Genomic DNA, 20,866 nt, shown 5'->3' on the forward strand with positions numbered 1-20,866 from the left:
TACTACTATTTCTCAACCAAAAAAATGTATCATCGAGAAAATAATAGTTGATAGTTATTGTAATTTACTTTCAGTTCAAATACCATTGTAATAATCCCTTATGTCCTTAGTACTCCATGTTATTGAATTGTAGATTCTAATTAAACAAAGTTACCATTGTAACAACATAATTAATCTGGCCCCCAAAGCAATATTACCGACTTCAGCAAACACCACTTATTACATCATGTAGTTAGAACTTACCCACAATTAATTACCATGTCTTACCATTATAGCAAAAGATCATCACTTTACTCTTGTGCACTATCAAATACGGAGTACCAAAATATAGTATTGTCAAAAATTCATTAAAATAAAAGGTTATACTATTTCAAACTAATATGTTTAATTTCCTCCACAAAAATTAATTACCTTCTACTTTTTTAAGTTTATAGGAGTATAATCCATATTTTCACTTACAATATCTCACCCTTATTCCAAGAACTTATTTCACTCTCATTTTATTACTTTATAAAAATAAGATACATATTTTATTCATTTTTTAAATCATTTTACTTTATAGAAAAATTTATGCTGAGTCAAAATATGGTATTTAATTTAATGGTGTAATAATTTCTTATATAGATGTATTTACAAATTTTCTGCCACAGTAAATCTATCTGGAATTGGTACGTTGTATTCATAGGTGTTCGGCCATTTTTCACACACTACACGCACTAACTAACCTAATTATTTCATTGATAAAATGGCGAAAATATAGGGTTGTGGATTCAATTGCTGTACAAAATCGCCAAAATATTCTGATTCCTGAATCATGGCTTCTGCTCCAACAAGCTCAGACCTCCACTACCATTGCGAATCTGCCCCCGAAGGAATTGCACGATTTGAATCTAAACCCTAATTTCCCCTCCTGATGCTTTTGGCCGCGAATTTGAATCTCTAGCACTGAATCTCGGATTTGGATTCTGGAACACTGATTTTCCCCCTTTTCACCTGTGATTGTTGGAACATTTGCTGTGATTGTTGGTTGGAAGTGAAGAAATCGGGAATGGAGAGATCTAGATCTAAGAGATACTATTATGACCAGGACTATGAATCTGAAACCCTACACTCACGGAGCAAGCCGCGCTACGGCAGCAATTCACACGGTGGCGGTGGAGGTGGAGGAGGCCACCATTATGCTCCGAGCTACCGCCGCTCCTCATCCTCCTCCGGTGGAGGAGGAGGGAGAAAGCTGCTGGAACAGGTGATGGGGACGACGAACTACCGGATTCTGTGCCACGATGCGAAGGCAGGGGGAGTGATTGGGAAATCCGGGAGTATAATTAAGGCGATTAGGCAGAACACTGGGGCGTGGATCAATGTGCACGAGCTGGCTCCTGGGGATGAGGAGAGGATTATCGAGATATCCGACAACCGGGGGCGGGGCTCGGGCGGGAGGTTACCGTCGTTCTCGCCTGCACAGGAGGCGTTGCTCATGATACATGAGAGGATTTTGGAGACTGATGGGGAAGGAGGAGGGTATGGGCATAGTGATGGCTTTGCGGAGGATGAGAATGATGAGTACGGAGGCAGAGGAGGAGGTGGTGGTGGTAATAGAGTTGTGACGAGGCTGGTGGTTTCCCGGATGCACGTGGGGTGTTTGATGGGGAAAGGAGGGAAGATAATTGAGCAAATGAGGATGGAGACGAATACACATATTAGGATTTTACCGCGAGATCATACTCTGCCACGTTGTGTTTCCATGTCTGAGGAGATTGTTCAGGTTCTTGATTGTGTTACACTTCCTTTGGGGCTTTGAGTATTTGTTGAACATGAAAAACCTTATATCTGAAACGTAGGTCGTAAGACTTCAAAACCAGAACTTGACTTGAACTTATGATTCCTCAACTCGTATGAATGGTTGAGATGTAACTATGAGGTGATCACAGACACGGACGCCTTCTGAAACTGAGAATGGCTGCCCTTGTGCAGTATGTTTTGAGGTTTATGATGATGGGATGTAGATTCTCATTATACTGCTAATGGAGGGGGATGTATTAATGGGATAGTATGCTGCTGATAATTTGATAGCATTAATTGGAATTGATGACCAATATTCACATAATGAATAGAAGATCTGGAATCTTATTTGTATGCCATTTACCTAATTTAGATTTTCCTGTCTTTACTTGAGATTTTAAGCTTTTCATCCCCTTGGTTTGCATGTCTTAGCCACGCTGCATTACTTATCTCTCCACTCTGTGTCATATAGTTGTCTTGTGGAAGTGCAAGGTTCATTTGACACTTCTTTTTTGTCTTGTTTTGCTCGTCCAACCTCTCCACACCTTTTTAAGAACTATATAGCTTTAGATGAGAATCTAGATGAAAGGCCTGCATAAATTGTTAATATATTTTTGAAACTGGATATTTGATTGGCAGTACAGAAAGATTGTGTTATCTTTGTATTGCTTTCTCTTCTTGTTCTACGATCTTGGAAGTAAGGTTTTGTTGTGTAACATTACACTAGAATTTGTGCAGGTGGTTGGTGACACGAATGCTGTGAAAAATGCTCTAGAAATCATTTCTTCTCGCTTGAGGGAAAGCCAACATCGTGATAGAAGCCATTTTCAAAACAGAGTGCAATCACCCGACTGTTTCTATCCTCCAGAAGATGATTTCCATGTCAACAATAGAAGATCATCTGCAGAAGGGCCTAGTTTTGGATCTAGATATTCTGGCGTTTCCAGGAACAACAACTATTCCTCACGCTCATCTGGATTTTCCCATGAGTCCAGACCTGCTAGTGTATCTGATAATGCTCGATCATTTCCTGGCGAGGAACTTGTGTTTCGCATACTATGCCCTGTTCGTAAGGTTGATTTTGTTGTTGGGGAGTTGGATGGAATTATTGATTTGCTTCACAATGAAATAGGCGTCAACATTGATGTATCTGATCCAGTTTCTGGATTGGACGAGCTTATAATAATCATATCATCTGATGAGGTTAGCCTTCATCTCTCTTAGTAATCACTATGTTGCGAGAGGATCGTCTCTGCTTCCTGGCAGCTTTTGAAACAACATTTCAGCTCTATATGTCAATTTGAACACATTTTTTCAGTAACTCATAGCTCTATGTCTTCTGGAATGTCTTGTAAGCTGATTCACACTTGTATGGCATTTAGGGTCCTGACGACGAGTTGTTTCCTGCCCAAGAAGCTTTATTACATATACAAACTCGCATTGTTGATCTTATTCCAGAAAAAGAAAATATTGTTACAACTCGGCTGCTTTTACAGTCAGACGAAATCAGTTCTCTGGCTGACATAGGTAAAATCAGTGGTGCGAGTGTAGAGATTCTGCCGAGAGAACAACGTCCCGTGGGTGTATCAGGGATGGATGAGATTGTACAGGTTTGTTCTATATAGTTTGAGGAGCTGAGCTTGCATATGTGTGCTTTTATGAAATAATTTTTTCTTGCTAAATATCTGCAATATTTTACATCCTCGTCTCTCCCTTTTGCCTTTGATATGGTTTAACCTCAGCTCCCTTCACATGCATAGTTTTGTAAAGGATCTATAAATGAATATTCCTTTTTGTAGCTAATGTTAGATCTACCTTGGTGCTGCTTGTTGCTTGAACTAATACAATCTCAGACTAAAGGTTCCTCTATGCCGTAGGTGAAAAGATTTCTATAGAATCGTTTAACGACAGAACTAATAAAATTCTGGCATTGTCATCTTCTTTTTCTTAATTATAGATAGTTGGGGAGATGACAGCGGCTCGAGAGGCTCTAGTGGAGGTGACAGCAAGGATTCGGAGTTACATATATCGTGAGTTTCATGAGAAGGATGAACCCGTCTCTCGTATTTCTGCTCCTAGCCCTGCCAATGGTGGTGTGGAACCAGAGGCAGCTTCAAGAAACAACGTACCTCAGTATGTCGAAATGTATGCTGGAAATGGCCATGCTCTTTCGACCCCTCATAGTTTCTCAACCACTACAACATCACAAAAAGTAAAGGTCAGCCGTCTGCGTTCCTGACGAGTCTCCTACAAAATTTACTGTTATTTTTTTTGCCTGAATTATTATTTGCTCCATCTGTAGTTGTACATGTTTCTATCTCCACGATTCAATGTTTTTCCAGTTTTGTGCCTTTTTGCCACGAATGACGAACCTGTTATTTTCTGAGCTTGTAGCTTATTCAATCCATCGCTCTATAATAAACGAAATCTAAATTTGCAGGATGTGGCCTCCACACCCTCAAATGCCGATCCAGTGAAGCAAAATGAGACTGAGCGACGTGAAGATCATCAACCCAGTCTATTGAATAGGTCTGTTCATCTCAATCTCAGTCCAGCTTTCTCTTTCTCACAGTAGAAGCGATCTCTCTTGCATTAAATTCGGTCACACTCATCCTCTTCTTCTTCTGTTTGTCCTCCAGAATCTCTGTACCACTCGTGACAAGAAGCATACTGGAAGTTGTCATTCCACCCCATGCAGCATCCGAACTTGCCAAGAAATCAAGAAAGCTCACTTTGATCAGTGAGGTGAGTTTTGACTTTTGAGTTTTCTAGCGATCATATTGAGCATATATTCCTAGTTAACTCCCTTGACATGTACATCGTTCACGCAAACAGCTATCCGGAGCAACCGTGAAACTGGTAGACGACGGACCAGAAGCAACAGAGAAGGTAATTCAAATATCAGGTACCCCAGAGCAAGCAGAGAGAGCCCAGAGTTTACTTCAAGGATTCATCTTGAGCAGTAAGTCTCTCTCTCTCTCTCACACACACACACACGCAGAAGAACCAGCAATACAAGCTGATATCTAAATATTTTGGCGCATATCTGTTACTCTTGTTTCAGCTGAAGATGGGTAGGTATGATCAATGTAAGGTGGGACACAGCAACAATTTTCGTGGACAATCTGAGTTATTAGAGTGGTTTGTAGCAGACTGTAAGGAAATGTGATTTAGTTGTTTGGAACTTAATGATACTATACATTTGAGGAATCCTCTTTCTTGTTTGTTGTTGTTGTTATGTTAAGCCATGATTGCTGGTATTTTTAAGTGTATATTTTCTTCTTTCCTTTTGCCCTCAAGTTTTAGGGAAATCGGAAATTCATTTCGACTTGCACAATTGACATTTTAGATAAATTAGGGAGTATTATACTAGGAAATTTACCATATTACTTATATTACTAGTACTTAATTAACCTTCACAGTATGGGCCATTTGTGATCACGGAATTGACCAAAATATCCCTATCATTAGCTTGAAGCCCATTAAAGTCCCTTTTTTTTAATCTTCACATTATGGGATGAACTATAATCCCATTCTTCAAATTCACTCCTAGTTTAAATATTGTGCTTGAGCTCGCCATAGTGCACTGGTATTCAAGAATATGTCACAAAAGATTAACATAGGTATCATGATCATCTAATTTGTCCATTTATTTAAATATTCTAACTCTGTAATCTGACGTGTTCCTCTCATTCCACATACGAGAGTGTATTGTAAAAAGAACTTGACTACGCTCATAGGTTGGGCCATTTTTTTTGAAGAACCAGGCAAAGTTGAGACTGTATAGTGTATATTAAACTTAAATCACCATGAATATGAATTTCTGATATATCTACACATGTATTCACACATTGAGCTATATATACCACAAATATGAATGCATAGATTTCATGCAAAAGATGAAGATTGGCTATCATTGTTCACACAAGTGGACATTGCATTAGTCCTAGTTTGAATGTGACTTTTCAACTTGAAATTGAAGGGGTTGGACTTGACCGACCATCAAATTCAAATGTGTAGATGAGGGCTACTCATTTTTGGATCATCCCTTGACATTTGATGATTACACTTGATGCCCAAATATGACTTTCAACTAGAAACTTCGATTTTTCAATCTCACCATGTTTACCTATTCTATTTAGATACTCCATTGAATGGTTGCATTTTATGTGCACCTTAAAAATTTTGATGATCTTAATAATAATAATAATAATAATAATAATAATATGAAAAATACATATGATAACAATATTTTCATTGAATCTCTCTCTCTCTCAGATTTGAGGTTGGACATCCACGGTGGTGCGGAATTCCCAAAAACACTTCCTGCCACGTTATACGGACTTTCCACTGCACTGCCACGTCATAAAGAATTCTCACTGCACAGTGGCGGACATCCACAAGGACATCCTGAATGACTTCCCACAATTAAAAAAATTCACAATTAAACAATTTCCGGATGTAAGAAATTTACGGAATTAAATTTCGACACAAATAGGGAAAAAAATTCCATTAAAAATAAGAAAAGTACATTCCACCAAATTAAAAAAGAAACTTGTTAAAACAAGTTGTGCGAATGAAATGCAGGTTCAACGAACAGTATATATAGAAAAAAAACATTTAATGCAATAAACAGGAATTCCGCGCGGACGTCCGTGGGGGTTAACGCAATAGCGGACGCCCGCAAGGCATTCCCGACGGAATTCCGCGTAACGCCGCGGAACTGTGAATTCCTCGGCGGAATTCCGTATCCGTGCATACCCTGCACAATGGCGGACGTCCGCCACAGAATTCTGGCACGCCGGTCGGAATTCCCCTGGGACGGGCGCCATTGTGGATACTCTAGCAAGTGAGAAGATCTAGAGAGATGAGGACAGTTGGGTCAGCCCTATCGTGGCACACATATGTTTAATAAACTTTTCGCAGCCACAAACCCAAATTATCATAGTTACATTTCCTCCAAATAAAAAACGATAATTTTATTGTGGTGACAAATTGCTTAATAGTATTGTTAATTCTCGATTGTCAACATAAGGCATGTATAAAGTGCATTAAAATATTTAATTAAGGTTGTTAACTCAGTTTTAAATTTTAATCGTATATTATAAAGCCGACCAACCGTCCACTACTCATGTGCCGCGTAATTTCTAAATAACTTTTTTGATTTTTGATTTTTAAATGGATTTAGCTTTTTAAAGATTTCGTTATAACTTATGAAGGAAATTTTATTACTCCATTTTATTCATTGTATCTTTTTAAACATATTATAATGTTCAAAATGTAACATTTCAGCACCTAATATCAATATATCAACGTATCATGTAGCAGACGGTGTTGTAAATTGGAAACGAAGTATTGATTTATCGAAAATGAAAAATCGTTATCAAATTAGGAGTATTTACCATACTTTTTAATGTAATTGAATTATTTTAGTAATCTTGTTATATCATTCAAACTAAACACTCCTAACGTGGCTATGACACACAATTTTGCACTATGTATTATTTTTAAAAAATATTATTAATTCATGATATAGTTTGTTTTTTTTCCTTTATAAACAGACAATTATAGAAGAAGTAGAAACAAATGGATAATTGGATTAGCTGTACACTTGGCGCACAGACAATTTTCGAACTGGTCAAATCTCTTTCATATAATACTACTAATTGTCAGAAATAAAATAACTTTTAATCATACTTAGCAATAACAAATCGTATAAAAATTAAAATCGACTTGAATAGACTTTATTAAATTTTACTACTAACATTGATTTAAGATGACGAAAGTTGAGACAATTTGAATCAACAATCTCATTTTGATATTTATTCAAATAAAAAAAAGACACAAAAAAGAGAATCAAGAAAAGAATAAAAAAAACAATCAATTAACAACACATGTGGTATATATTTAGCAACGACGATATCATTTTATTTCTTCTCCGTTCTTTTCTTCTCGAATCTTTGATATTTCAGCTCAAACATATACGCTTCCCTCTCTCTCTCTAGAACCCAACAATTCTGTCGCACAATCACGAGCAAAACCACACGATCAACGGAAAAATGCCGTTTTGCGAAGTGGGCAGGCATCAGAAAACTGATGGCGCGGCGGCAAACACCGCCACCGGAATCCAAATTTTCTACAGAACATACGGCAAAGGACCAATCAAAGTCCTCATGATCATAGGTAAATCGCGCGCATTTCACCTTTCGAGGGTTTTACCTTTTTTCAATTGAATTTTATGGGTTTGTGATGGTTTCCGCGACGATCCACAAATTCTCATGATTTCAATCCATTATTCATCTGAAATTGAAAAATGGAGTTTCTCCTGTTTCTGATTGAAGCCTTTTCCATGAAAAATCGCCAGGATTAGCTGGGACCCACGATTCCTGGGGGCCACAGATTAATGCCCTGACCGGGACAGTGAGGCCGAACGACGACGAGTCGTCGGTGGAAGATCCCAGCCGCGGCGAGGAGGCGACGGGCGTGGAGGTTTGCGCTTTTGACAACCGTGGAGTGGGAAGGAGCTCTGTTCCCACCAAAAAGTCAGAGTATACGTGAGTATTAGACTATTAGTTAATCAGTGCCACCCCCTTTTGACCTTTTCAATTGGTTTAATCATTAATGTTGCTTTTAGCATGACTTGTGGCATTTTTTTTACAAAGAAAGAGTTCTTCACCCTCCCCACGTCCTTATTTGGAATAGTTCTGGTCAAATTTGATAGTTTTGTTAATAGTAATAATCAACGCTTATGGTTGTTGAAGGTTGAACATTGATATTTTAGCTGGGAACTTGCTTTTCTTGCGTAAATCATGTGATTTTTTTCTCAATTTGTGGAGTGGTGTGAAATTGGTGTGTGAATTATTTAATTGGTGGGGTCTAGTGTATAGAGGTGAAAGTTAATGTGTGAATTGTTCTTGTAGTGAAGATTTTTGTTTGTGTGATTGATGATTAGTACATTTCGCAGGACGAGTATTGTGGCAAAAGATGCGATAGCTATAATGGATCATTTGGGATGGCAAAAAGCTCATGTGTTTGGCCACTCAATGGGTGAGTATTTGACTATAGATATTTTGTCGGCATGATTGACTCAACGCGTGTTCTTGTTCATTATATTGAAACTTACCGGACCACATGGACCCCCATCTTTTATGAAACCAACTTTATTGATTAGTATATTTGAATGGCTATCTAGATTCAGTCAAATGGGTTAGGTTCCTGTTTACGGTCATTAGTTGTGAGATTTTTTCGCATAGACTTGCAAAAGGTTGACTTAGGATTACAGAATCCCAAAGGTTCTCAATAGCAAAATATGTAGCTTTTAGTGCCACTGAATGATTTCTTGATGATGCAGGTGCTATGATTTCTTGTAAGCTTGCTGCAATGGTACCTGAGCGAATTTCATCTTTGGCGTTGTTGAATGTAACTGGTGGAGGTTATGAATGCTTACCAAAGGTATCAATTCCTCGGGTTAAAGTTGGGGTCATAAACAGAACTGTTATAAAGCATATTCCAATGTACTTAAATTAACATCTTCTCCAATACTTCTTGCAAGATAAGAATATTAGTACTTGGAACTCTGGCAATAGCTTGAGGCTGACAAACCGTGCTCTAGTTTTGTTGATAATCAAAGCTTCTTCTAGAGTTCCCAAAACTTGGGAAATGTTTGAACTGAAAGACGACATTAATTTAATCTGCAGCTTGTGAAGTTCAAACTGTTTGCAGTATAATAGCTCTATGTTGTTTGTCTTTCTCATGCTTCTCTTTCATGACAGTGCAAACAACTTCAAATGTGAAAATTTGTGATCAACTAGACTATGTAGCTGGTCTGCTTGTTGATTAGTTTGTGTTAGCTTAATGAGCAATTCCACCTAACGCAAAATTAATTCAAAGAAGTTAGCATAGCCAACTCATTTTCTTTCCTAGTTTTTATCTAAGTTGGAAATATAGCAAAATCCTAGTATTTGTCTTTCTACATTTCAACCTTATATGGGAGTTTCTGAAATGTATCTTGCCATCCTGACCATAATTTACATCTCTTATTCTTCTCAGTTTGACCGTCAAACTCTGTCAATTGCTCTGCGTTTTCTGAGGGCAAAAACTCCTGAACAGAGAGCAGCCGTTGATTTAGATACCCACTACTCACAGGTAACAGCTCCTTTAATTTCTGGCTTCATTATCTGTCTGTTTTGATTCAAATGCAGAATGCAACAGCTCACTGAGAATTCATCGAAAATTCACGTCTCGGTTATGCAGGAATATCTTGCAGAGTACATTGGACTAAAAACTAGAAGAGCAATTTTGTACCAAGTAAGGGTGTTTTTACTTTTAAAAAAATACAAACTTGAGACGAGAATCCTGATACTGTATGTTTTTCCTTGAATAGAGGCATAAGTCTTAGGAGAACGCAGTAAAGATTTATGCCTTGAATTTTTTGTTCTTACTGCGACAATTCTCATTGAACCATATGATTTGTAGTGTTTTCCTGTACAAACAAAGACCCTCTGTGTCAAATTATTTTTCTGATACAAACTATTTATGAAGTGTCTGTGATTTCAAAGCATAACATGATGTTAAAATTCTGCAGGAATACGTAAAAGGCATATCATCAACAGGTATGCAGTCCAAGTATGGATTTGAGGGTCAGATTAACGCGTGTTGGACCCATAAAATGTCGAGAAAAGAGATAGAATCCATCCGTATGGCTGGATTTCCTATATCAGTAATTCATGGCAGGTAGTCTATCATAGACTCTTATTACTATGTTTTCCTATATATATGTGCACTATGTCTTCTATGACAACTTATATCTTCTCTTTTTTTTCCTTCTCTTCCCTGTAGACATGACATTATTGCTCAGCTCTGCCATGCAAAACGACTTGCAGAGAGATTATATCCATCCGCAAGAATGGTTGAACTTAATGGTGGGCATCTAGTAAGCCATGAGAGGACTGAGGAGGTACTATTCTATACATTAGTAAGACAAATAATGAAAAAATGAAGTGAAAGAGATAAGTTATGGAAGCAAACTGGAAATTCCAACGTTGAAGCTAAAAGTCACATTATATCACTGGAATTAGCTTTTTCGACATAAAGGAAAGCAACACTAGATGTTCTAATGTTATATGTTATCGAGCAATTTCATGTGTCATTGACCAGAATTCTTGCTAACGTGGTATTTCCTTGCTCCAATTGCAGGTAAATAAAGCTCTACTGGAGTTAATCAACGCATCACATAGTGGGACAAATCTATACGAATGGACAAATTTGTCCGCTAAAAACAGTGGTGGGTGATACTCGTATGCAAATTCTTCATCTTTCTGTAATACTGGTCTAAATCTCTTAGAGATTACCCAAATAATATAATGAGAACCTCACACTTATGTTCTCAAACTGAAAACGGGTCACGGACTTCTTTCATCTTTCACTGATGCTACTCTTTTCTTCAGGTGGCAAAGCTTCTCAGATATCGGCATGGAGAGCAGTCAGTTCGTCTTTCATTCTTGGGAGCGTAGAGAAGCTACATATCTTCATTTTATACTTTTTTGGCCTCTTTGCATTGGCCTTTCAGTACTTACGAAGAGGCGTGATGAGGCTTAAGCCCGTCAAAGTAGAAGCAGCTCTTACTAGCTAACACTTTCCCCTGCTGGTAAGCCTACTCTTCCTGCAGAGATGTATTAGTTCACTCACTAGCTGCAAATTTCAATGCTTTGCTTATTTACACGCAGGGATTCGATTTTTCTTCATCTTACTATCACTTACGCAGCGTCGTCAATCTGGGCATGGATGAGCTGTAGAGAACACGAAGATCATCACTACAGTTTTATGCTACAGCGCTAATGAGACAGTCTTAAGGCGGGTGCAACGAGAAGCTGAGGCAAGGCCCTTGTAGCTGAACCCAGAATAAAGATCTAGTGCAATATATCTATCTACACAATATTCTGTTTATTCAAACACACACAACACCTTCCTTTCCTTTTGGGCCATACACATACAGTGTAAATTATGATACCAAAATATATTGAGCAATGAAATGTGATTATACATATAAATATCCTATTTATGTATCTGACCAATATCAACCAACAAAGACACAAACAAACAGCATTAACAGAGATGCAGTGATGAAAAGGTATACAAAACAGAATAGTAATAAATGTAAAATCTATCATATATTTTGAGAGTAGACTTACATGGCATGTCGTCGGCCTTTAGCCTCCGCGATGAGGGTGGCGCCGCCGTGTGAGGCGCTGCAGGTGAGCTACCAACATGGGGAATGAGAGGTGGAGCAGCTTGGTGTCTCAGCTACATGCAAGATCGAATGTATGTTGTGGAAAATGTGTATATATAGGAGTTGGGGGCCAAACTAAATAGGTCATCTACAACAAGAATATTCTAATATGCTTTCTTTGCCCAACACCAATTTCAGCCAAACAATACTAAGAATATTCTTCTCACAAATTACTTTTACTTTTTCTTCTTGATAACCAAGAATATTCTTCTCACAAATTCTTTAATTTTGGAAACTATAAGGTATTGTCAAAAAAAATTAACACAGAGGGTTGTTGTATAATGTATACAGTGTTTTAAAAATCGGATTGGCTCGGCCGATTCGACCGTTTCAGCTTGAATAAACTGACCGGTTAGACCGTGAATCTATCAAATTCAATTATTTGGTCACAACATTATTATACTGATGTTTAAACACAAGCTATTAAAATGTTATGTTTAAATGTTTATTTTTTAGAATATGACATGAGTTTTCATAACTAAATTCCATTGCTTTCGTATTTGATTAATTATATATAATGCACTTTTTATTTATTCTAATTACTAATTTTTAATTTCTCATATTTGAAAGCCGTTTCTCCCTCTTCCTTCCTTCATCCTCCATACCATCTTTCAAGCTCCATAGCCAAAACATGGAGACATTAGCTGCTGACGTCACTACCGTAGCTCGGAACAAATGGGATTTCAGATGGTAATCTCTCAAACACACACGAAACTCTCTCTTCTGTTTGTATGGTGCATATATTTTAATTAGGATTTACTTAACCGTAGTTAGGGTTATTAATCAGTTATGATCAAATTAATGAGGCTTTAAGGGAAATAGGTTGGTTGAATTAGATGGATTATGTCCAAGTCTTTGATAAGAGGGTGAAAGTTGGGAACTTGTATTACTTTTGTATCATTTGCAATGTCATTGCTTCAAGCAACTTATATGTTTCTGCTGATTTCTGAGCATCTGCTGGAATTTGCATCTGTTTACTTGAATTCTTTTTGTTTCCCCCACATTAAGCTACATGGCAATAAACTCTACTGTCGAGCATTTATACATGACACGATATGCTACATTTTTATACTAGGTTGCTGTTTCTATGCCCTTGCTTTAGCATTAAGTTGTTTCATGTTCGATACTGTCCATTCGCGTTGAGACAGTCGAGCACATTGTTTGATCTCTCTTGTTATCGGAGTAGAGCTCGTGGCATTGTTGTAATTGAGTTTCTTTATTGGATATGAAGAAGTAATTGTACAACTAGTAGTGTTGCTAATTATGTACTCGGAACTCTAGTTTTCATCTAGCATACTGGCCGTGTGTGCTGCATCAATCATTTAGTAGGCAAATTCACACTCCTCATCTTTGTAGTCTGTGATATTCTTCTTATCTGAAATAAAAAGTTGCTTGCAGCAACTTGGAAGTAGATTATGCCTCTGAGGAAGTTGCTCGTATGGTTTATGCTGCTCTGGCCGTTGATAAGGAGGTATGTTGTGTGCTATAGTCAGCTTCTGTCCTCTTGATTTTTCATCTGAGTTTCCATTTTGCTCGCGATTAACAGTTACAACCGGATAAGGTGAAAAGGCATATGTCGGTATCCAACGGGAAACTCTCGGTGTAAGTATCGTGTACTTGTAATAGAGGAAGATAGTTGTTTCGATAAGCAATTTCTATCTAAGGCAATTGAGCTAGTGTTCTTGCTTACAAACATTCTAATGATGTTCGACGTGTATAACTTGAAATTTTTGTTGATGAAGTAGTCAGAGAAGATGTTTGTTTGCTCAAGTTTTTCTTACTTGATCTCGATGATTTGCAGGGACTTTGAGGCGGTCGAAGCAAGATTTCTTCGTGCATCGTACAGTGCTTGTGTCGATATTCTTACACTTGCCACCAAGACAATCGAAGAATTTGGTCAGGGATTGATACAGTGACATTAGAAAGTGTATTAGTATTAGAATTTGGTCATAGATTTATCGTCTATCATAATACTATTATACTATGTTGTTATCTTCAATTCAAAATAATCAAGATTTTGATATTAACCATATATTCTGTAGTCTGTTCATATGTCATGGTTGCTTTGGAAATTTTACAAATCTTGGATGGTAGGAAATGGTGTAAACTTTACTCTTCCATCTTCATTAGATATGTTTTTATTGGCATATTGTAAAGGTAAAGATCTTGTAACATTGGCATTTATTAATATTAATAAATATGTTTCTAACAATTACACTGAAATGATGATATAAAACTGAATACTAAAGAGGAAAACAAACAACTCTTTTCAATCTTCCCTTCATTTCCATTAGTATTCATCCAAATAAGTATATAATGTATCATCCTTCTTCGACTTGCGTCGACTGAGCAAAGCTTTGAGCAACCGTTTGCTTTTGCTGGGGATTTGCTCGAACTCCTTAGGGCTCTCTTTACCAACACGAATCCGCATCGAAGCCGATTTCCGAGGGTCGGAGATAACCTGCCAAATTAAATCAACATATGCATTAAGGAGGCGTTTACTTTTGAGTGATAAAACAGAAAGGGATTATATCACATACCGGTTGTCTTCCCAAAGCTGGATTTGGGGTGGTTGGCCGGCTCTTATTTGGAGTGGTTGGGCGCGAGGTTTTTGGAGTGGAAGGCTTACTAGAGAGGGAGCCAGAACGTAAAAGTGGAAACCGGCGAGGCGACTCTGTTCTCCTCTCTGATTAGCCGAGAGAAACATCACAACGCTTGAGCCCATCTCAGTTGGCAAGAAACAAGAAAGAGTTTTTGAACGAGGAACGAACCTAGATCTTTCTTGGGCATGCTCTTAGAGAAGGCAAAGTTTCCTGGCTGCTGCACAAGTCTCGGAGTAGGTGATGGAGAGCGCCATTTACTGCAAGATGTCGTTAGCCTCTTAGTATGTTTTACTACTAGTAGCGTTCCAGTATACGAGAGGGTTGATTTATTTGGAAGAAACTTCACCTGGATATAGATGGTGGAGCTTCGTTTATTGTAGCTCGAATAGCTGCAAAGGCAACTCGCTCGTGAGATCAAAATGTGCTATCAAAGCTTATACATCTATCAAAATGACATTCTTTTACCACTCCTAAATTGATGCCATCCATCTCCTTCGTCTACGCTGCAACCTTCGTACTTTGATTTGGTACGTAAACCTCCATCCATTGTCTGTCCCACTGAAAAACGGTTGGGGAACACTTTCTTTAGAACGATACGATATATAATATGCATCACACATATTTATAGGGGAGAGATAGAGAGAGAGATAGAGCTATACCTGGCAAGATGTATCGTTTGTGGTAATTGGGAGTGTTTATCACCAACGACTGCTGAGAAAGACCTTCACGGTTGATATAATCGTGGCATGTCCGCAGTCTCTAAATCACATAGAAACAATAAAACATCAGTACTGTAAAGAAAAACAGTAGCTGTGTAAAATTTGAGCGAAAATTTTTATGAAGGTCAGCAAACACACATACAGCTTATAAGATGGAGCATTTTAAATTTTCACCAAACAAAAAACTATACCTGCTCAAGGCAAGATACACGAAGCTCAGTTCCTGAAACTTCATCGATGTTCTCATCCAACAGGTCATTGACCTTATAGGTCACAGAACCCAAATGGTCTACAGTGTTGACAAGAGCTTTAATGGCATAGTCTTTCAACGAATTCACCACTCTGCGTGTAGGTTCATAGCGATGTAAACCTACTATAAAGAATCAATAACGAACGGGCAAAAAATAGCAATTCAACAACTACAAGCAACTCACACATGCTTTCGGTCGTCATTAGAGTAAGACAACTCAAAGTATTCTGCTGCTGAATACAGTTGTTTCCGAAGATTCTTCAAGTCCTGAAGAAATAAGGCATTACTCTGTCAAAAAGCATATCAAGATTGCACAGCAGCAACCCAAAATAGGCTCCTATTCGAGATAGGAATGAGATTGTACTAATTCGAGAGCGGTTAGAAATTAAATTCTAGCTCTGCCTTCTGCCTCCCCCCCGACCAAAAAGACAAGAAATGAATAAGAAATAGATGCTCCTCCGCATAAAATATCACAATAATTTTTCTCCAACACTCACTGCATTATTCAATAAAGTTGGTTTACATAATTACTTCTCCCTCCATCCTTGCCTTTCACTCATCCATCCGTCACAATTGCTAATTTAAGGCTACAATGTGCAAGTAATGATTCAAATGAACTTTTAAATGAATATAAAATGCTCTTACGCAACACAAAATAGATTATTATATAGAAGGATAAAGTACCTTCAAACTATCAGAGAAGAGCATGCTCTGCTGCATAGAAACCTCATCATAATTGGCCGCCCCACGGGAAAACGGCATGGAGGCAGCTGCCGTCATTGTCTCCGTCAAGGAGTGACTAAAATAGTAGATACAAAGTTCCTATCCTGCAACAACCATTCGCACCAATTACAAAACTAAAGATCAAGAATCTTGAAACTGCAAAAGAAATTACAGTTTTTTTCTGCACTCTTTGAGCATAATCAAACACATTGTCTCAGCAAGAACTAACTTAAAAATGAAACTTGTCTCCTGCTAGAGAAAGAGAGAGAGGTGTTTGTGAAAAAAGAAAAATAAAACAATTGAAAAGCAACATATAATGCTTGCCCCCTTTTATATGTGAAACTGCTGTCTGTGTGGACAGCCAGAATCCCACCCCAAGCAAATAAATCAACAGATTAGCAGGGAAAAGCAATAAATTAAGGAAAATGAGCCACGATAACTCTTCTTCCCAATGATAAAACGGATTCCATAACTTAAAAAAGAGCTAAAATTCCAAAATAAGCCAATCTTGAAATTCTCGAGATAACAATCTACAGTCCCTTTATCCATTTCCAGACCCCAGTTCATTATAAAATTCTCAAGATAACATTCAATAACTTCAAAAAAAATGCATTCTTTATCAATTTCAGAAAAGAAGAAGTAGAAAAAAAATCACACAGCAGTTCCAATTTCTCCAAAACTCATCAGCATTACATGAGCAAGAAATAGAAAACAAGAAGCCACAGAGCTATGACAGTGAGGAACTGACCTCCCACAATTCGGAAGTCTCTTTGAGGCAATTCTACAAACAGGGAAGACGCAAAAGAGGCAGTGGTAATTCTCTAATCAAGAAATAAAAGTGAGAGACAACCCACAATCAGTTTGTCGTTCAATGTTGATCATAGAGTGTGGCTTTGAAGAAAGGTAAAAGAAGACGACATAAAAAGATAGGCCCAATAAACATCCAAGTCGCTATTGTGGTTTGGTGCCGAGATTTTGACTCGAATCGAGAGATAAAAACGACATCTTTATAAAAAAATCTTTATATTTTGTTGGTGGGATTACGGAATGAAAATGGTGGAGACAAAATGAAGGCAAGCACGATGGCTATTTGATGATTTGAATTCCGGATTCGACGTTTGGAGGTTCAATTTTGAAGCTCATTTTGTGCAAGAATTCCTCTCTCTCTCATCATTCTCTCTCTAATTTTTTCATCATTGTCCTATTTCGTGTGTCACCACTCACCACTATCCCGTGAATTTTGTTACTCCATTTAATTTAGAAATGATATTCATTTAATTCATAATACTTTATATTTTGAAAATTGGATATAAAATCATAAATTGATTTATTCATTTAATTCATAATATTTTGGTCACATAAATTGATAATGATCAAAATACCGTATTTTTATTTGTCTTGTTAGACATTATTTTAAGCAATATCAAAATAGGTGTTTTTTAAGGATTGTGAAAAATTATGACTTTATAATATGATAATAATATTTTGTTTTCAAACTCAAGTTGTTAAATTTGATTAAACATCGTTAAAAGACTACTTATTATCTATTTAATTTAATACGTTAATGCCATGAGTTACCAGGATATAAAAAATGGACCACTGAATTGCATTTTTTTCTCCCCCTCTTTATTATCCGTTTAATATTTAATGTATACACATTTTATAATTATGTCTCTATTTAAAGAAAAACATTAATATTCGAACCATCAAACCTTTAACGATTACGTCATATATTTAGTCTTTGAGTAGTTAGTCGAAAAAAAAGAAAAGAGAAATACAAGGTGGAAAATGCAGTTTTTAGAGTATTATTAAAGGCTATATTTACTCTTACTTAATGCCTACTTAAATTAGTTTATTCAAATCAGTTACTATATTATATGATTTCATATTTCATATTCAATCATATATTTAAGAGGTAGAGTCCAACTAAGGCGTCACTTTAATTACAAGGTTGTTAAGTGTTGATTGAGATTCCAAGCTAGAATTTAAACAATGGATTATGGCAATTTAATTTACCACATTATGTTTAGTTGTCAACAATGTCTCGTGTAGTTATAAATTGTAAAACATTTTTATCTGCAGGGATTATAACATTCACAGCCAAGAACGGATCCAGATAGATTAGGTCGGGGTCGATCAACGCCACCAATAGGTCAGGGTCGATCAACGCCACCAACCCCACCTCGACCATTACAGACGTAAACTCTATCAAATTCAGCTTTTAGAGCAGTAGAGTAGTCGATTCTACAGTGCGATAACTCTATCCCAAAGGATTAAAGTTTACTTTCGTTTTTTGACCGACATCCATTGCTAGCTAGCGACAACTAACGTCTACTGCGCGTGCGCCTCACTAAACCTAAATAGTATCTCAAGCAACCTAATGGACATTTGATGCTTTTCAACGACCTCTTTGAAAGAGTGGTTAGGGAAATAAAAGTTGGAATCAATGTAATTTTGCCATAAATTTTTGGTAGTACAAAGATTGATGGAAGGGACTTAGTTGAGTAAATGCAATTAGTTTTGATATAAACGTTATGTTACAACAAAAATAGTTAGTTAGGTGGAAAAAGTACACATTGTGTTATAAATTTGGGAATGACATAAATTGTTTGGAACATACTAGTACTATCTTATAAAGAAATTTGAATTTCAAATGGAAAAACTTGTAAATATAGTTGCTACTATTATTTCAGGTTCAGTTTTTGACGATGTGGTATCACATTAACCCTTACTTATGCCAGGTTTAATTTTAATCGATTTTAAATTTGTGAAAATTTTATGACATCTTTCAGTTATCTCATTAGATTGTAAAAATGTGATAATTACTAACAATAGTATCATTACTCAAACTAATACAATTGACTGGAGTAGCAATAACTAAGATATTTACTTTTTCAAACTATCTCATAATCTGAAGTGGTACTAACTTTTTAGGTATTTTTTATCAGTTATTAAATATATTTTCACTTATATGTCACTTTAAAGATATTTTGATGTGAAACGTCAAATTTGAAGAAGAATAAGATGATAATGGGCCAAATCAAAAGGGTTCCTCAATTATTGTTTTAACTTTCTACATGTGTGGACAAATTGATGAAATTGTGCAAAAAGATTGTATAATTTTTATTATTATTACTGTTAGGAAAAAGAGAGTCATACGTTGTGGACCATCCAAGGAGTCTTAGAGCTTTAGCTTTATTGGAGATATTAATGATGGTTGTTATGCTGCTTTAGAAGTGTTTTTTTTTTATGTAAAAGGAGCTTTCAAATTATTGATGGTAGTAAGGATGAGTTTATTAGTCGAGAATGAGTCTCATGGTCTGACCTCATTATAGAGAATTTTTTTCTTAATATAAAAAGTTTATAATTTTAAGAGACAGACTAAAATAAAAATAGTTTCTATTTTTACAGGAAGAAGGTAATAACTTACATGCAATAGCCAAGACAAAAATAACAATAGCCTACAAGTCCTAAGTTGGCCGATGAAGCAAAAAATGCTAAAACAAAAAATAAGAGTAAAAAAAAGTAAACTGGCACCAAAAACCACAAATACAACGTATAAATCGATCTGAAGGTAAGACTCGTGCGTCCCATGAGCGAAGAAAACGATAAACATGCCCACGAAAATCGTACTCACAAGTCACCCCACAACTCTCAGACATAAACTTGAAGGGATTGAAATCAAGATTAGTATGGTGTTTAGTTTTAATTAGGGTTCTTGGGAGTGTTTCACTCTAATTATAACTTAATTCAATTCCATCACCGCCGTGAATGGCGGGTGGGACCCATTGGATAATGGACTTTTTTCTTTTTTCATACCCAATACTATTTTTTTTCTTTATCACTTCTATTTTCATATGTGAACTAAAATTTGATATGGGGTCAGCTAGTTGTTTGAAGTTCATGCTAGTTATTGAAGTACTCTTTCTCATCACGAATGTTCACTAAAATGAAAGTGATTAAAAATCTACTTCAATGAAAAATAATTAAGTATGTAGTACAGTATACTTTTATTTTGGTATGTCGACTAAATGGTAGCATTCCCAAGTTTAACAGATTATAATTTATCGCAATATTCTTTTCAATATATAGTTGGAAGTGTACACTATGGTCAATAAGTGAAATCCTATAAAAAATCAAAGCAAATCTCAGCCCTTGGATCCTAAGATTAATGGTTGTGATAATAACATTCGAGCTACATTATTAGACTAAAAACGTTATATTATTAGCCGAGCTACATTATTAGACTACACAATCTACATTATTAGACTAAAATACGTTACATTATTAGACTACACAATCTACATTAGTAGATGACACGTGGCATTAATCTAACGGTTACATCATAAGATCCAATGACTAAGATTTGCTTTGACTTTTGACAGAATTTCACTTATTGATTTGATCACATCCCTATAGTTGCATAAGCCAACCATGAATTGGATGTTAAGTTAAGCCCACGGTAAATGCAATTCATGCTAGTGCTTATTGCTACGATTGA

The 20,866-nt window shown here is 36.6% G+C and overlaps 4 protein-coding genes and 2 long non-coding RNA genes across 7 annotated transcripts; 3 read left to right on the forward strand and 3 right to left on the reverse strand.

Moving 5' to 3' along the window:
• Positions 1–702: 702 nt before the first annotated feature.
• LOC121778109 (RNA-binding KH domain-containing protein RCF3-like) lies at positions 703–5,042 on the forward strand. The gene is made up of 8 exons (XM_042175399.1): positions 703–1,765; positions 2,521–2,985; positions 3,165–3,392; positions 3,740–4,000; positions 4,223–4,311; positions 4,422–4,527; positions 4,618–4,744; positions 4,847–5,042. Exons 1-8 carry the CDS (start codon positions 1,049–1,051, stop codon positions 4,858–4,860), a joined length of 2,007 nt encoding a protein of 668 aa, XP_042031333.1. The 5' UTR covers positions 703–1,048; the 3' UTR covers positions 4,861–5,042.
• Positions 5,043–7,700: 2,658 nt separating this feature from the next.
• Positions 7,701–11,831, forward strand: LOC121778709 (putative aminoacrylate hydrolase RutD). The gene is made up of 11 exons (XM_042176113.1): positions 7,701–7,965; positions 8,147–8,336; positions 8,747–8,829; positions 9,134–9,234; positions 9,832–9,927; positions 10,036–10,089; positions 10,367–10,515; positions 10,621–10,738; positions 10,978–11,065; positions 11,229–11,428; positions 11,508–11,831. The coding sequence occupies exons 1-10, from the start codon at positions 7,842–7,844 to the stop codon at positions 11,411–11,413; spliced, it is 1,188 nt and encodes a 395-aa protein (XP_042032047.1). The 5' UTR covers positions 7,701–7,841; the 3' UTR covers positions 11,414–11,428; positions 11,508–11,831.
• Positions 9,900–12,121, reverse strand: LOC121778711. The gene is made up of 3 exons (XR_006045709.1): positions 11,973–12,121; positions 10,106–10,264; positions 9,900–9,997 (listed from the first exon to the last, which is right to left on the reverse strand). It is a non-coding gene; the product is annotated as an uncharacterized LOC121778711 (long non-coding RNA).
• On the reverse strand, positions 10,972–11,678 carry LOC121778710. Its single transcript, XR_006045708.1, has 2 exons — positions 11,542–11,678; positions 10,972–11,443 (listed from the first exon to the last, which is right to left on the reverse strand). It is a non-coding gene; the product is annotated as an uncharacterized LOC121778710 (long non-coding RNA).
• Positions 12,122–12,353: 232 nt separating the features above from the next.
• LOC121780114 lies at positions 12,354–14,102 on the forward strand. Of its 2 annotated transcripts, XM_042177633.1 has the most exons (5): positions 12,354–12,421; positions 12,641–12,760; positions 13,469–13,541; positions 13,617–13,672; positions 13,872–14,102. In XM_042177633.1, the coding sequence occupies exons 2-5, from the start codon at positions 12,702–12,704 to the stop codon at positions 13,984–13,986; spliced, it is 303 nt and encodes a 100-aa protein (XP_042033567.1). In that variant the 5' UTR covers positions 12,354–12,421; positions 12,641–12,701; the 3' UTR covers positions 13,987–14,102. The 2 variants fall into 2 exon arrangements, with proteins under 2 accessions (XP_042033567.1, XP_042033568.1); XM_042177634.1 differs by lacking the exon at positions 12,354–12,421 and having other exon boundaries at positions 12,452–12,760.
• Positions 14,103–14,234: 132 nt separating this feature from the next.
• LOC121780113 (protein ABIL2-like) lies at positions 14,235–17,553 on the reverse strand. The gene is made up of 10 exons (XM_042177632.1): positions 17,114–17,553; positions 16,327–16,469; positions 15,827–15,909; positions 15,584–15,734; positions 15,333–15,432; positions 15,139–15,231; positions 15,020–15,062; positions 14,842–14,930; positions 14,611–14,756; positions 14,235–14,531 (listed from the first exon to the last, which is right to left on the reverse strand). The coding sequence occupies exons 2-10, from the start codon at positions 16,420–16,422 to the stop codon at positions 14,361–14,363; spliced, it is 972 nt and encodes a 323-aa protein (XP_042033566.1). The 5' UTR covers positions 16,423–16,469; positions 17,114–17,553; the 3' UTR covers positions 14,235–14,360.
• Between the last annotated feature and the right edge of the window lie 3,313 nt (positions 17,554–20,866).

The sequence above is a fragment of the Salvia splendens genome, chromosome 19 (genome assembly GCF_004379255.2).
Source record: "Salvia splendens isolate huo1 chromosome 19, SspV2, whole genome shotgun sequence".
NCBI lineage: Eukaryota > Viridiplantae > Streptophyta > Magnoliopsida > Lamiales > Lamiaceae > Salvia > Salvia splendens.

Excerpts from the sequence above, each read along its gene's own strand:
- LOC121778109 (XM_042175399.1), top strand. The coding sequence starts at position 1,049 with ATGGAGAGATCTAGATCTAAGAGATACTATTATGACCAGGACTATGAA. Across the intron at positions 4,312-4,421 it reads CAACCCAGTCTATTGAATAG|AATCTCTGTACCACTCGTGA; the intron begins GTCTGTTCATCT and ends TTTGTCCTCCAG. Across the intron at positions 4,528-4,617 it reads AGCTCACTTTGATCAGTGAG|CTATCCGGAGCAACCGTGAA; the intron begins GTGAGTTTTGAC and ends TCACGCAAACAG.
- LOC121778709 (XM_042176113.1), top strand. The coding sequence starts at position 7,842 with ATGCCGTTTTGCGAAGTGGGCAGGCATCAGAAAACTGATGGCGCGGCG. Across the intron at positions 8,337-8,746 it reads ACCAAAAAGTCAGAGTATAC|GACGAGTATTGTGGCAAAAG; the intron begins GTGAGTATTAGA and ends TACATTTCGCAG. Across the intron at positions 11,066-11,228 it reads TTTGTCCGCTAAAAACAGTG|GTGGCAAAGCTTCTCAGATA; the intron begins GTGGGTGATACT and ends TCTTTTCTTCAG.
- LOC121780114 (XM_042177633.1), top strand. The coding sequence starts at position 12,702 with ATGGAGACATTAGCTGCTGACGTCACTACCGTAGCTCGGAACAAATGG. Across the intron at positions 13,542-13,616 it reads CTCTGGCCGTTGATAAGGAG|TTACAACCGGATAAGGTGAA; the intron begins GTATGTTGTGTG and ends CGCGATTAACAG. Across the intron at positions 13,673-13,871 it reads TCCAACGGGAAACTCTCGGT|GGACTTTGAGGCGGTCGAAG; the intron begins GTAAGTATCGTG and ends GATGATTTGCAG.
- LOC121780113 (XM_042177632.1), bottom strand. The coding sequence starts at position 16,422 with ATGACGGCAGCTGCCTCCATGCCGTTTTCCCGTGGGGCGGCCAATTAT. Across the intron at positions 15,433-15,583 it reads GTGTATCTTGCCTTGAGCAG|AGACTGCGGACATGCCACGA; the intron begins GTATAGTTTTTT and ends TATGTGATTTAG. Across the intron at positions 15,232-15,332 it reads CAAACGATACATCTTGCCAG|TGGGACAGACAATGGATGGA; the intron begins GTATAGCTCTAT and ends ACCGTTTTTCAG.